Below are 14,742 nucleotides of genomic sequence, written 5' to 3' on the forward strand. Positions count from 1 at the left end.
TGATGTTTCAATTAATGTGATTTTATTGGTATCAATTTTTATTTTGAACTTTACCAGTAGCTGCTGCATTTCCCACCTTCGGCTTATACTTGAGTCAATACATTTTCTCAATTTTTGTGGTAAAATTAGATGCCTCAGATTATATTCGGGTTGGTTTAAACTCGAGTATATACAGACTTGTTTCTCTAAAATAAGATAATGAATTGGTTATTTTCTTGTTATCTCAATCTCAAATGGGTTATATCAATTTTCAGAAATTTTTCAGAAGGAAAACTGCTCGTGATCTGCTCCCCCTGAAGCCAGTAGAGATTGCTGTAGAGGCTTGGTGGGTGGTACAAGCTGGTTACATTACAGAGGATGACATAAAGGTATTGCCACAGTAATTTTCTGTGTTTTAACAAACTTAAGATTTAAGACTCAACTTACCCTCAAGACTAGGAATTCCAAAAATATTGGTTGTTTATTATCACACAATTGCATTCTGTATTTGACAACATGCCCCTGTCAATTACTTCTAGTTTCCTTGTAAAAGCATTTTACTGATGCAAACATAGAGTCACCATTAAGTTAGTGTATCACTATCTTCCATATCTAAAAGAATGTGTCCAGAGTCTGTTATAATGTCTTCAGCATCTAATGTTCAGCAATAAACTGAACAAGGAAGTCTCATCTTTATCTGCCAGGACTAATAGCCATTGATACATTTGTTGTACTCTCTGAACTAGTCTGAGTACATGGCAAAGGGAACTTGAAAAATATATTTTTGGGATCATGATACCCAGAATCTCCAGCCGTTGTGACTCATATCAGCAGATGAATTCTGAGAGGCATAATCCCAGAAAGTACAGTAATCTGAAAAGAATTTCATTAAATAATAGTGCAATATATTTTATTTATTGGTTGATGTCCAAAGTAAAGTACTTATTTTTATCAGTCCTTATCCTTTTCCTAGTTGTTTTAGTTAGGCAACTCAGAGGTATAGTATGAAGCCAGTAGAGTACTGGGTGTTATAGCAAAAGCCTTTTAACTGAAAGTTTTCTACTTGGTAGGTCCACCAGTAGGCTTGCAAAATGAGTCTGAGCTATGCAGCTTCATCAGTCCAATCTAAATGCTCCCTGGAATAATAAAAAGACTTGTTTATTAATCAAGTATGTGATTTCATATAAACATTTCTTACTAGATTTGCACTACCTCTGAAAAAACTGCTATTGATAAGATCATTGATTCAGGTCCTCAGCTTGCTGGATCTCTGGACTACAATGTAGTTCACAGTAAGTTATGTTTTTTTCCTTTTCTTTTTTTAAACAGAAGGGCACTTTTTGCATGTTGTAATAGCTTTAGGATAATAATTCTCTAAGATTTTAACTTGGGATGGTGGTGGCTGTGGTCCAAACAAGTACTTAGGCTTTTGTGAGGGGCTTGCTGGAGAGGAATTTCCCCTTTTAATGTTTATGAGTCAGCTGGTCTCAGTGTTTGTCAGAAACTCTATTCATCATGTTCCTCTAGTGCAGGTTTTGTGGGCCCCATTGGGGAGTGAAGGGTTGCTTTCTTTCTGGCTTTGGTAAACCTCTACCTTTGGATCCTGCCTGTTGTTTATATAGATCAGCCATGGGCAAACTTCAGCCCTCCAGGAGTTTTGGACTTCCAACGCCAACTATTCCTAATAGCCAGATGTTTAACTTCCTCTTACGTTTCTTGACCGCCAGTCTTGTGCTGTTATTTAACCTTCGACAGTATTTTCATCTGCTTTGGGCTGCTTTCCCAACAATCTGAGTTTAAGGAGACCTGCTCCTGATGTGCTGAAGCCACTGCCCACCTCATATTATCTGCAGATCTCTCTTAACAATTTCATGCTTGAATTCAAGAGGCTGTGATTTTCATACTTGAATTCAAGAGGCTGTGATGGGCCTTCTTGTGGCCTGAGGCTGGTCACAGCCCTCTTTGAGTTGGAACCAGGTCATCCTGTGTCAGATTGTTTGGGAATGTAGCACAAAATAGATAGTAAATTCCATTAAAGACCGGCTTTATTTCACATGCAGTTTTCAGACAACTGCCTAACACCATTAGTGTGACATAAAAGTATAATGTTAAAGAAGTTAAAGATGACCCAATGGAATAAGATAATGGAATGAAAGAGGATTTGAACAAGAGGATGTAGTTTTTAAATTTTTTATTATTTATTGTTTTTATGTCTCTAAATGTACTGTAATGTTTCTTTTTTGCTTTTTATCAATGTATGTATTTTATATATGGCATCAAATTGTGTCGACTTTGTATGCCGCCCTGAGTCGCCTTCGGGCTGATATGGGTAGGACAGAAATAGTGTAAATAAATAAATAAATAAATAAATATGATCATAATTTTGTAAATATACTTTTTTCTCCTGCTAGGCTTGTATAATAAGGGGTTTATTTACCTTGATGTACCAATATCAGATGACAGCTGCATAGCAGGTATGAGCATTTCTTAGAGCAATTTCTGCATGCTACCACATGAAATACAAAAGTAGCACACAATCTCTATTTAATAATATGCCATTATCTTCTCCTTTCCATTGTCATATTTAGAACTGTGTAGACATCTGTCTATATGTGGAAGTGCCTCCCTTGATGTTTTAAAAAATGAAAACAGAAGTAGACAAGAAGCAGATTTATTTAGATATTTAAATTTGAAAGGTATTTTGATGGTTAGAGTGGACTGTTGAGGTTGCTGAAAATTACTATTTGGAAAATGACTGCAGACTCCAGAAGGGATTCGGTAAAAAAATTGTCACAATTCAGTGGTTTAGTATTGGTTAAAATCTGGTTGAAAATAAATATGTGTATTTTGTTATGAAGCATAACAATATTAATGTGTGGATACAAAATATATGTCAGTAGCAACATTCGCATAGGTATCTTACGTGCAGATTTTGATATTCTAGTGACTTAAATGATTCCAAAAGCTTCAAGATAGTATTGGAGGTGTAATATTGCTAAATCCTCATTTTGTAAAATGTGATTGCAGAAAAAATGTAAAATTTAGGCCATGTCATTAACTTGAATTAGAGGCTCTTTAAGATAGGGATGCAGGAAAAGTCTTCTGGTGCCTATAATTCATTTAGAAACAAAAAGGCTTTTTAAATATCCTTATATCACAGCCTTAATATTCTTATACCCTTTTCATTTCAGTGCCTCCACTTGAAGGTTTTGTTATGAACAGAGTTCAGGGTGATTATTTTGAAACTCTGCTATACAAGATATTTGTTTCAATTGATGAACACACAAATGTAGCAGAGGTAAGTTTTTCAGCACTTTGCTGTACTGTGTAAACAAACATCCATAATTAAGTCATAGTATAGGTTTATCTTAAGAAAAGGTTCAAAATCCATTGTGAGAATAAAGATATTCTGTTTTCACTGAAATGTGGATTCCTGCCACCTTTAGTTCATACCTTAGAGTTTTCCATTAGAATAGAGGCCAGTGCATTTTGTGTCTGGTTTTACAACCTAGACAAATGCTACAAATCATTCAAGCAGACATTGGGATCCGAGCCCATGATTCTCAAAGGAAATATTCCAAAATATGAAACTGTAAGTGGATCTGGGATTAACCCTCCATACCACAATAAGTATGAACACATAGGTGATGCTGTTGTTTTCTCCTTTAAAGTATTTCTACTTGTGTTTTGCTGCAGTTAAGAAAATTTTTGTATAGAATTTAGTTACAGCTGCTTTTTGTGCTAGGGAAAAGAGAGAAAGCGTTCACAAATCTATTCCTTATATAAAAAAAGATATATAGGTGGAAAGATACTTAATGAATATGCAGTCACTGTGGAAAAGAAGTCAAAGCTTGTGATCTTTAAGAGCATGCGGGGGGGGGGGGGCATGAATTTACAGCGTACTTTTTATAAGCATTTGTCATAGTGACATCAAAAAGTGCTTTGTGCTCAAACTATTGAATCTATCTAGCTCAGGCACGGGCAAACTTTGGTCTTCCAGGTGTTTTGGGTTTAAACTCCTACAATTCCTAACAACCAGCAGGCTGTTAGGAATTGTGGGAGATAAAGTTCAAAACACCTGAAGGGCCGAAATTTACCCATGCTTGATCTAGCTCATTACACAGCCTGACAATAGCTGAGAAAGGTTTCAAGAAGACGTCTTTCCTAGGGCTGCAGGGATGAACTTGGGGCTATTTGTATACAAAGTGTGCCTTCAACCACTGTGCAACTGAAAATGTGATATCATTTCATCTGTAATCTTGGGGTGTTAATGTAGAACTACTTTGCCAAAATGCTATAACAATTACTGGGAAAAAATATAGAGGATTTGAATATTTAGAGACATTCTAAGGGTTACTACTATGAAATAGTTTTAATGATGAGAAATACTACTATGGCCTTGTTTGCTTAGACATTACTGGTAACATTATTTCTCTGTCTAATTTGCAACTCATTTATATGAACATACCAATCTGTCACACTGAATCAGATATTTTGTTTATTCGCTAGTAACATATTGGGGCCCCTGGTGGCGCAGTGGGTTAAAGCACTGAGCTGCTGAGCTTGTTGACCAAAAGGTTCGATTCCAGGGAGCGGCGTGAGCTTCCGCTGTCAGCCCTAGCTTCTGCCAACCTAGCAGTTTGAAAACATGCAAATGTGAGAAGATCAATAGGTACCGCTCCGGCGGGAAGGTAACGGCGCTCCATGTGGTCATGCTGGCCACATGACCTTGGAGGTGTCTATGAACAATGCTGGCTCTTCAGCTTAGAAATGGAGATGAACACCACACCCCAGAGTCAGACATGACTGGACTTAATGTCAGGGGACAACCTTTACCTTTAACATATTGGGTCAATCCACCTTTCCATCAGAGATCATTTTAATTAGAAATGCCAATGATTGCTGAATGATAGAGCTCTGTCCCCACTCCAATACAATGAAAACCTTGGAGTCTGGTAAATAGAATTGCTGTGATTCTGAAAAATCCAGAAAGTCTCCATCGATAGCATATTGGAGTACATCTGTCTTTTAATCCTCAGTTAATAATTTGGCTGTTGGTTGTTCAAATAATTAATTTGGCATAAGATTGGAATGCTGGGCCGATTGGCCAGACAGATGTCATCTCATTGACTAGCTATCATTTGATTGACAACTACCATGTTAGACTACACATTGAAATCCACAAGCATGTGGACAATTTCAACAGAAAGGAGGAGACCATGAAAATGTACCAAATCAGGCTAACAGTATTAAAAAACCTCCAAAATCAGGACAGTAAATAATGAGCAACACTCAAAAAACAGGGGAATTCCAGGCATGAAACAATCAAGGTCAGCTAACACCTCCCAACAAAAGATTCTCCTAGACAGCAACCAGCCAGGATTTGAAGTTGCAAGGCCATTAAATGCTAATCAAGATGGCCAATTGCAACATTCACACCTGCCTCAAGCAGACAAAAGTTCTTTCTCTCACTTAGGACATTCCACAGATATATAAACCTCACTTGGCTAGTTTCCAACAGATCCCTCAACCTCTGAGGATGCCTGCCATAGACATGGGTGAAATGGCAGAAGAGAATGCCTCTGGAACATGGCTATACAGCCTGGAAATCTCACAGCAACTCACTATCATTTGACTATTATCAAACATCCTGTTTGGTTAAGATGGTACAATGATGGCACTAATGGATTTCCTAGATTTTATCAGTAAAATTATTATTAATCCGTATTTATTTTTGTATCCTTTCAGCTTGCAAATGTCCTCGAGATAGATCTGTCATTAGTGAAGGTAAGCCTGTAGTAGTCATTTAAAGACTTGGGGAAGAGTATGTTTGTTCCTCTCTTTCAAAATGGTTAAAGCAAAGTCCTGATGTTGTCTTCCCTTCAGAATGCCGTTTCCATGTACTGTCGGTTAGGTTTTGCTCATAAAAAGGGCCAAGTTATCAATCTGGAAAATCTTCATCCATCATGGCGGAATGTTCCATCTATAAATAGGCTGAAGTAAGTACATGGGCATATTATTTCCTTAAAGGTGAACAGCATTTGGGAGGTTACAAATTAAATGCATAATCCTGTGAGCCCTAACCTGTAAGTAAAGACTATTGAATCCTGAGGCACTTCTGACTCATTAATAGAGCTAAGTTAAAACGTTAACACTCACTCTATTAAAGACATATCTGTCTTGAATATTTTCATGCACATTACATACTATAATAATACACTGAAGTAAAAAATAACCTCACAGAATACATGTATGCTCTTAGTTTTAATCACACTTAATAAAACCTGTCTGCATTGAAAGCGGTAGTCAAATAATGTACTGAGTCAGTTAATTAAAATTTCTAAGTCATGGGCAAAATCTAGAGAAAAGAAGGGAAAATCTATAAAGCCTAGGATCTGTTACCTAAATCAGACTGGTTTTGTTATGATTATGGAGACCTCTGTCATTATACTTTATTCTGAGATACAGAGCATTTCTGCTTGTTGTTGTTGTGTTTGTTATTTGGATCAGCTGCCAGACAACAGCAGTGGAACTATGCTATTGTTGTTGTTGCCCTCTTTTCCTTGTTGTAGGTTTGCTTTCAAAGAAATGTCTGCTTGGGAAGGAGAGTGCTAGACTAGGTAAATGCTTTGGTCTGATGGCACATAGTTTCTTACATCTGTTATTCAATTGTCAGAACTACTTTGGACACGCAGAAGATGCTGTTATCCTGGGACAGCGGGGAAAGTAGGAGTCCTGTGCAGGAGGCTGGATCGTCAGCTACAGATACAGACACAAACAGTCAGGATGACCAAGGTGAGCAGGAGAGAGTATCCCTTGCAAGTTAACCAAATTACAGCGCATGATTGATTATTATTATTATTACTATTATTTTGGGCATTTGTACCCTGTCCTATCTCGACCTCCGCAGAGAGACTCAGGGCAGCTAACAAACCAGCACCCCATAGTGCCCACAACCGAAACATAAATATAAAATTTAAATAACAATATAGCCTTGGTCACCTCCAGATTGGACTACTGCAATGCGCTCTATGTGGGGCTGCCCTTGAAAACAGCCCAGAAATTCCAACTGGTCCAACAGGCAGCGGCCAGTTTGTTAACTGGTGCTCCTTACAGAGAGAGGTCAACCCTCCTGTTTAAGAAGCTCCATTGGTTGCCATTCATTTTCCAGTCCCAATTCAAGGTGCAGGTGCTTACCTACAAAGCCCTAAATGGTTTGGGACCTGCCTACCTGCGTGACCACATCTCCGTATACGAACCCACACGATCTCTCCAATCATCTGGAGAGGCCTGCTCACGATCCCACCTGCGTCGCAAGCGCGGTTGGTCGGGACGAGGGACAGGGCCTTTTCTGTGGTAGCCCCCTGACTCTGGAACTCTCTCCCCAAGGACATTAGACAAGTCCCAACGCTGGCAGTCTTCAGGAAAAGCTTGAAGACATGGCTGTTCCGGTGTGCCTTTCCAGAATAGGAAGCTCCTAGCATCATGTCCCAAATGCACTTTACTAGAGATTTAAGATTGTCTGCACACAGCACTACCTCTAAAAACCTATATATGTCACCTGTCATGTCCAGCACTTTTAAATTTTATTCATTACATTTGGCCCGGCCTTAGTTTTAAATGCGTCGTGGTGTTACTATTTTTAATGTTTATTGTTATTGCTTTTTTTTTGTTTGCTTTATGAGTGTTATTGTTGTATTTGTTATGGTGTTGTTTTATTGAGGACCTTGGCCTTTTGTAAGCTGCACCGAGTCCTTCGGGAGATGTTAGCAGGGTATAAATAAAGTTAAAGTTAATAAATAAATAATGAAACAGTATAAAAACAATCAAACAGTCAACAGTCGCCGGTTTAAGTCAAGGAGCAGTCAGTCAGTTCCATAAAAGCCGTCTCCGTCAGCAGGTCAACCTAATCTACAAAGGCCTGATCCCATAGCCAGGTTTTCACTTGTTTCTGAAAGCTCAAGAGGGATGTAGCAGATCTAATTTCACTTGGAAGGGAGTTCCACAGCCGAGGGGCCACCACAGAAAAGGCCCTGTCCCTTGTCTCCACCAATCACATTACTCCTTGTCCTCCTGTAAATCAATGCCATGTGATTGTGCAGTGTGCATTATAAGGTTTAAATCTAGTCTATCTATCTATTACAATTATCATCCAGAAATTGGCTTTCAGGGTTACCAAAGCTTTCCAGCTCTCTGCAGTTTGTCTGGTTCTAGATCTGCAAGTCCTTCTGAGACATTATTGAACCAGCTGCAATATGGGAGGTACTGAAAAACAGTACAGCATTGCAGTTTCAGGACCTAATTGCAAGAGTAACATAAATCCAGTGTGGATGCATCTACACTAGAATTAATGATGTTTGACACCACTTTAGCTTCCATGGCTTAATACTATTGAATCATGGGAGTTGTACTTTCAGAAGGTCTTTAGCCTTCTCTGTTGAAGAACTCTTTTGCATCAGCAAATTGCTGTTAGGCTGTTAGGAATTGTTGGTGTTGAAGTCCAAAACACCTGGAGGGCTGAAATTTGCCCATGTATGGGATACACCCAAGTTCCGTATTATTAAAATCATTATCTTTATTTATATCCTGACTTTCTCCCTATAGGGACTCAAGCTGGTGAACAACCACACAATCTAATACAATTTGAAACAAAATAAATACAAACAGAAACAATTTTATATTAGTGTGTACATGTAAAGTTAAACTACAATAGATACAATTAAAATCAATAGAATGTTGTGTAGTTTCCAGGCTGCATGGCTGTGTTCTAGTAGCATTTTCTCCTGACATTTCACCTGCATTTGAGGCTGGCAAATTCAGAGGATCTTTGGCTGGCATCTTCCTTTGAAGATTACAGCCACAGATGTAGGTGAAATGTCAGGAAAAAATGCTACTAGAACACAGCCATGCAGCCCGGAAACCACACAACACCCCAGTGATTCCCATGAAAGTCTTCAACAATTACATTTAAAACTCACCATCACTCTCAATATCCCACCCACATAGATTGTGTGTTGATTAGATCATTGGTAGATATCAAACATGTCAACATGGATTTCCCCCCCTTTTCTCTTCTTCTTAGGTGATACTGCCAGCGTGAGCAGCTTGAGTTTGTCAAGCGGACACACAAAGCGCATAGCGTTCTTGTTTGATTCAACCCTTACTGCATTTTTAATGATGGGGAACCTTTCACCAGTAAGTCGAGTTGTTTAGCTTCTAAAAATTGCAAAATCATTTGAAATGATCCTTGGCTTTGGGCAGAAATGAAGTTTGTAATAGAACTATTTAAATATATCAAAAAGTTAGAAACAAACTTGCAGTATTGTTATTTTGCGAAATGACATACAAAACAGGAGGCGTGTTGTTGTCTGTATTCGTAATTCTTAATTATGAATACTAGATAGATGAACAAGGATGAAGAACTAAACAATACCATCTTGCCTTTCATACAGAATTTAAAAAGTCATGCCGTCACCATGTTTGAAGTTGGAAAACTATCAGATGAGTCGCTGGACAGTTTCCTTGTGGAGCTTGAAAAGGTAAATGCAGGTTGGTCAGTATGGTTTGTCTCTGCATCCCACACAGTTATGTTTTTCCACAGCACATGTACCTTTACCATAGTATCTTGCATTAATTGCTTCATAAGTTGTGGTTCATAAAATCCAAAGAGCAATAACTTTCAGTATGTTGTCTCACAAGTTGGAAATATTTTCTTTACCCTGAGGCAACTTGATTGATACTCCAAGGACCCTATAAAACCTTATACGGATGCAGCTTCCAGGCCACTTGCTGACTATCAACACATTAAGTTGTAGCACCCAGTCCATTTTGTGTGACTGTCTGGGTTCAAAAATGTTTTTTATTTTAAAAATGCCCCCCAGAGTGGGTGGCATTTACCACATTTTTGTTCCCAGAGAAATAAGAGAGGCCTTATTTAAAACAGGAAGGCCTCTCCTAGGCTTAAAATGACCCAGCAGCAGAAAAAGCCATGTCCCTAAGGGCATTTTAGGCACAAACAAACACATTGTAGGGTTGTAGCCTTCCAAGGTCTCCTAGAGGGCTATTTTTGTCCTCTGACTTCCTCCAGTCGCCTACAAAAGGGTGAAATCTTTTTATTCAGGCAGGCTTTTAAAGATGGTGGTTTTAAAGCTCAGGTCTTAAAATGGCTTGTTGTGGGATGCTATGGGTTATAATGATTTTTAACTGGGATTTTTTTTAATACTGTTTATATTTAATCCTGTTTTAATGTTTGGTTATTTGTATATTTTAAATTGTATGCTGATGCTTTTATGTTAAGCTGCTTTGAGTTTCCTTCAGGAGAGAAAACTGGGGTATAAATAAATATTATAATAATAATCAGAATCATAGATTTGAAAGAGACCTCGTGGGCCATCCAGTCCAACCCCCTGCCAAGAAGCAGGAAAATTGCATCCAAAGCACTCCCGACAGATGGCCATCCAGCCTCTGTTTAAAAGCCTCCAAAGAAGGAGCCTCCACCACACTCTGGGGCAGAGAGTTCCACTGCTGAACAGCTCTCACAGTCAGGAAGTTCTTCCTAATGTTCAGATGGAATCTCCTTTCCTGTAATTTGAAGCCATTGCTCCATGTCCTAGTCTCCAGGGCAGCAGAAAACAAACTTGCTCCCTCCTCCCTATGACTTCCTCTCACATATTTATACATGGTCATCATGTCTCCTCTTAATAATAATAATAATAATAATAATAATAATAATAATAGTTGTCGTCATCATCATCCTTTTGTAAGGAAAATACTGGACTCCTCATCCACACCTCCCCCCTCCCCCCCCGAGGAATCATGATGCAATATTTCACTTTTTTCTGTATTGATCAGATGCTTAAATAACTTTTTTATTCCACTGTATCATGCAAACAACAAAAATAATGTGGTGCAGTGGGTTAAACCGCTGAGCTGCTGAACTTGTTGACTGAAAGGTTGGTGGTTTGAATCCAAAGAGCAGGGTGAGCTCCTGCTGTTAGCCACAGCTTCTGCCAACCTAGCAGTTTGAAAGCATGCAAATGTGAGTGGATCAATAGGTACCACTCCAGCAGGAAGGTAATGCCGCTCCATGCAATCATCGGCCGCATGACCTTGAAGGTGTCTACGGACAACGCTGGCTCCTCAGCTTAGAAATGGAGATGAGCACTACCCCCAAGAGTTGGACACAACTAGACTCAATGTCAAGGGAAACCTTTATCTTTACTATAGAAACAGTGCTTCCACCATTACCTCTGAAAGATCAGTCCTATAAAACAGGCTTCTTAATTTCTTTGCACCCCTTTCCACCAGATATATTTTTTCATAAGCCCAGGTCTATACGTATACAAAATAGGAACTAAAATCAAACATTTACTGATATTAAAGATATTAAAGCATGTGTATATATCTATCTCGTGGTGAGCTGCATCAATGCAGACAGCATGGGTATGAACTGTGCTGGTTGTGAATTATGGGAGTTGTGATCCAGCCAATCTGGATGGCATCAAGTTGGGAAAGGCTGACCTAACAACTTTTAGTTACTTTAAATTGTGTTTACAACCCCAAATGTTTAATTCTTAAGCTATACTAATTCAAGCACTAGAAACATAATACTATTTATCACTGTGACCAATTTTTTTCTGTAGCGCTTTAAAACAGCTGCCGTGTCATAATTAATTAACTGGAATACTTTGTTATATCCTAATTCAATTTGCCATTCTCGTAAACAGATTACAAAAAGTACACATTCCTGTCTCCCCTGTAGGTCCAGAGCACAGGGGAGGGCGAAGCACAACGATACTTTGATCATGCTCTGACACTGCGAAACACAATACTTTTCCTGAGACACAACAAGGACCTGGTGGCTCAAGTTACTCAGCCTGAGCAGCCCAATAATGGTACAGTGAAAACATCTCCATTTTACATGGAAGCTCTTTATCCGTTTTTATGTGTTTGGTACTTCCTGTTTTAATGAAACACCTTTGCCAGCTTTGAAATAGCATTCTAAGCAAGTATTTAATAAGTCTAATGTTTGGGAGCAGAGATTCCATTGTCTTAGGCATCATATGGTCTAAAACAGGCATGGGCAAATTCGACCTTCCACGTGTTTTGGACTTTAACTCCCACAATTCCTAACAGCTGGTATGTTCATAGAATCATAGAATCAAAGAGTTGGAAGAGACCTCAAGGGCCATCCAGTCCAACCCCCTGCCAAGAAGCAGGAATATTGCATTCAAATCACCCCTGACAAATGGCCATCCAGCCTCTGCTTAAAAGCTTCCAAAGAAGGAGCCTCCACCACACTCCGGGGCAGAGAGTTCCACTGCTGAACGGCTCTCACAGTCAGGAAGTTCTTCCTAATGTTCAGATGGAATCTCCTCTCTTGTAGTTTGAAGCCATTGTTCCGCGTCCTAGTCTCCAAGGAAGCAGAAAACAAGCTTGCTCCCTCCTCCCTGTGGCTTCCTCTCACATATTTATACATGGCTATCATATCTCCTCTCAGCCTTCTCTTCTTCAGGCTAAACATGCCCAGTTCCCTAAGCCGCTCCTCATAGGGCTTGTTCTCCAGACCCTTGATCATTTTAGTCGCCCTCCTCTGGACACATTCCAGCTTGTCAATATCTCTCTTGAATTGTGGTGCCCAGAATTGGACACAATATTCCAGATGTGGTCTAACCAAAGCAGAATAGAGGGGTAGCATTACTTCCTTAGATCTAGACACTATGCTCCTATTGATGCAGGCCAAAATCCCATTGGCTTTTTTTGCCGCCACATCACATTGTTGGCTCATGTTTAACTTGTTGTCACATGAGCCAACTCTTTTATGTTGTTAGGAATTGTGAGAGTTGAAGTCCAAAACACCTGGAGGGTCCAAGTTTGCCCAGGCCTGGTCCAACAGAAGTCACTTTTTTCAAACAAAATGAACTAGATTGGTGTTTCGGTCTAATGTTTACAGAGGAATTTTGAAAGGAATGGACCAAAGTATAGATGATACACATGAATTTAGTGTGCTGGTTATGACCTGTGAAACTCTATATGGCCCAGGTCAGAGTTATTTGTCAGATTGTATCTCCTTATAGGAGCCAGCTCAGGTTTTGAACTAATCAGGATAGGTCCTTCTCGTTGGGGTCATCTAGAAATAATGCAGTTTCTTAAATTGCCACGGTTCAGTGCCATGGAATAAGGGCCGGGCTTTAACACAGCAGGTTAAACCACCAGCTGCAGTAAATCTTGTCAGTCGAAAGGCTGCCAGTTTGAAGCCAGGGTCAGGGTGAGCTCCTGGCCTTTAGCCCAGCTTCCGCCTACCTAGTGGTTTGATAGCAAATGTGAGTAGATAAATAGGTACCACTTTAAAAAAAACAGTTAAGTTTTCTGAGGCACCTATAAGGAATGTCGGTGATTCGATCAAAAGCAGGAAGTTATGAACAAAGCTTTTTGGCAGGGAGATGGAGTGACAGCACCTCCCCGTGGCCGGAACCGAGTACAGAGCCTCCAAGATGTCGGAGATGGGAAAAGCCGATATATATATATATACCTCTATCTATGTAAAATAGTCTATCTTGTTTGTGTATAAAAATGGCATTGAATGTTTGCCGCATATGTATGTTCTGTGATTAGTCCTGAGTCCCTTTCGGGGTGAGAAGGGCGGGATTTAAATACTCTAAATAAATAAATAATAAATACATAATGAGAGTTGTAGTTTGATGGGGCACTAGTACTAATTGCCAGAGAAGCCTAAAGACCTTTCAAAACTGCAACTCCCATATTTCCATAGCATTTACCCATGGCAGACACAGTGAAGTCAAACTGCAGTGTGGATGGCATTCTTAGTCCCACTACCACCAACACTAGCACAATAGGTGAAGGTGCAAAGGAAGATCTTTTCAGTGGCTGCCCCTGGATTCTGGAACCTGCTGTTTAACATACTTTAGAATTATATTTTAATTGAATTGTTTTACTCACTGACTTAGTTTAATTCGCTTTCAGTTTTCACCTTTTATTTGTTTTTAACTGCATCTTTTCTAAGTTTTATCCACTTTATGTACACTAAGGATGAATAATAATAATAATAATAATAATAATAATACATTTGAAAATATATATGATTTTTACATTAAAGTTTTTAGATTAAGTCCAAGACTATATCCAAAAAAGTGAGAAATACATAAATGGGCTTTGGTATTTTTCTGTGAGATTGCACCTTTACCCTTTACCCTAGAGACAATCTCTGCTAACCCTTCAACCCCAATGCATTTTTTGGGTAGGCAGGATCTATTCAGATGTCTCTCAGTCCAGGTTGCAACTACCTGCATATTACTTGTTCTTTACTGCCAGCATCACCACCTCTTTCTCTCAATCCCAGCATAGATATATCAGGAATCCAAGCTGTCACTTGAAGTAATGTTTTTAAGGTGCTCAAGAGGCATTGCTTAATATGAGAAGCGTGCCAAAGAATCCATTGCAATGCTATAGACTAAATGGGGAAATGCAATGTCTAGAGTCCACTCGGCATCACTTTTCAGTCCAGCTGAAGAACATTTTGAAAGTACAAATAAAATAAAGTAGATGCAAGCCATCTGGGATTCCTTATAATCTTTGATCTTCTGAAAGGCTTGCTGAAACAACTAGGTTAAGAAACGGTCTGTTTACATACCCTCCAGTTATACAACTCTTTGGTAGAAGAAAAATGTTCATTCAGTCCAAAAACGATCTCTACCTATTTATATTGTTGTTATTAGAAGTATTTGTGCAGGTTCTTATGGGAGA

The 14,742-nt window shown here is 39.1% G+C and overlaps 1 protein-coding gene across 1 annotated transcript in view; it reads left to right on the plus strand.

Annotated features, from left to right (window-relative positions):
• Window positions 1-14,742, plus strand: part of FAM91A1 (family with sequence similarity 91 member A1) — a 46,227-nt gene that overhangs the window by 12,495 nt on the left and 18,990 nt on the right. The window contains exons 6-15 of the mRNA XM_060775848.2: window positions 255-368; window positions 1,181-1,271; window positions 2,391-2,453; window positions 3,171-3,277; window positions 5,728-5,766; window positions 5,866-5,978; window positions 6,656-6,774; window positions 9,062-9,174; window positions 9,432-9,518; window positions 11,741-11,873. Coding sequence (XP_060631831.2) covers window positions 255-368; window positions 1,181-1,271; window positions 2,391-2,453; window positions 3,171-3,277; window positions 5,728-5,766; window positions 5,866-5,978; window positions 6,656-6,774; window positions 9,062-9,174; window positions 9,432-9,518; window positions 11,741-11,873 — 979 coding nt within the window. The remainder of the gene's footprint in view (window positions 1-254; window positions 369-1,180; window positions 1,272-2,390; window positions 2,454-3,170; window positions 3,278-5,727; window positions 5,767-5,865; window positions 5,979-6,655; window positions 6,775-9,061; window positions 9,175-9,431; window positions 9,519-11,740; window positions 11,874-14,742) is intronic.

Source organism: Anolis sagrei, chromosome 4 (assembly GCF_037176765.1).
Source record: "Anolis sagrei isolate rAnoSag1 chromosome 4, rAnoSag1.mat, whole genome shotgun sequence".
Classification (NCBI taxonomy): domain Eukaryota; kingdom Metazoa; phylum Chordata; class Lepidosauria; order Squamata; family Dactyloidae; genus Anolis; species Anolis sagrei.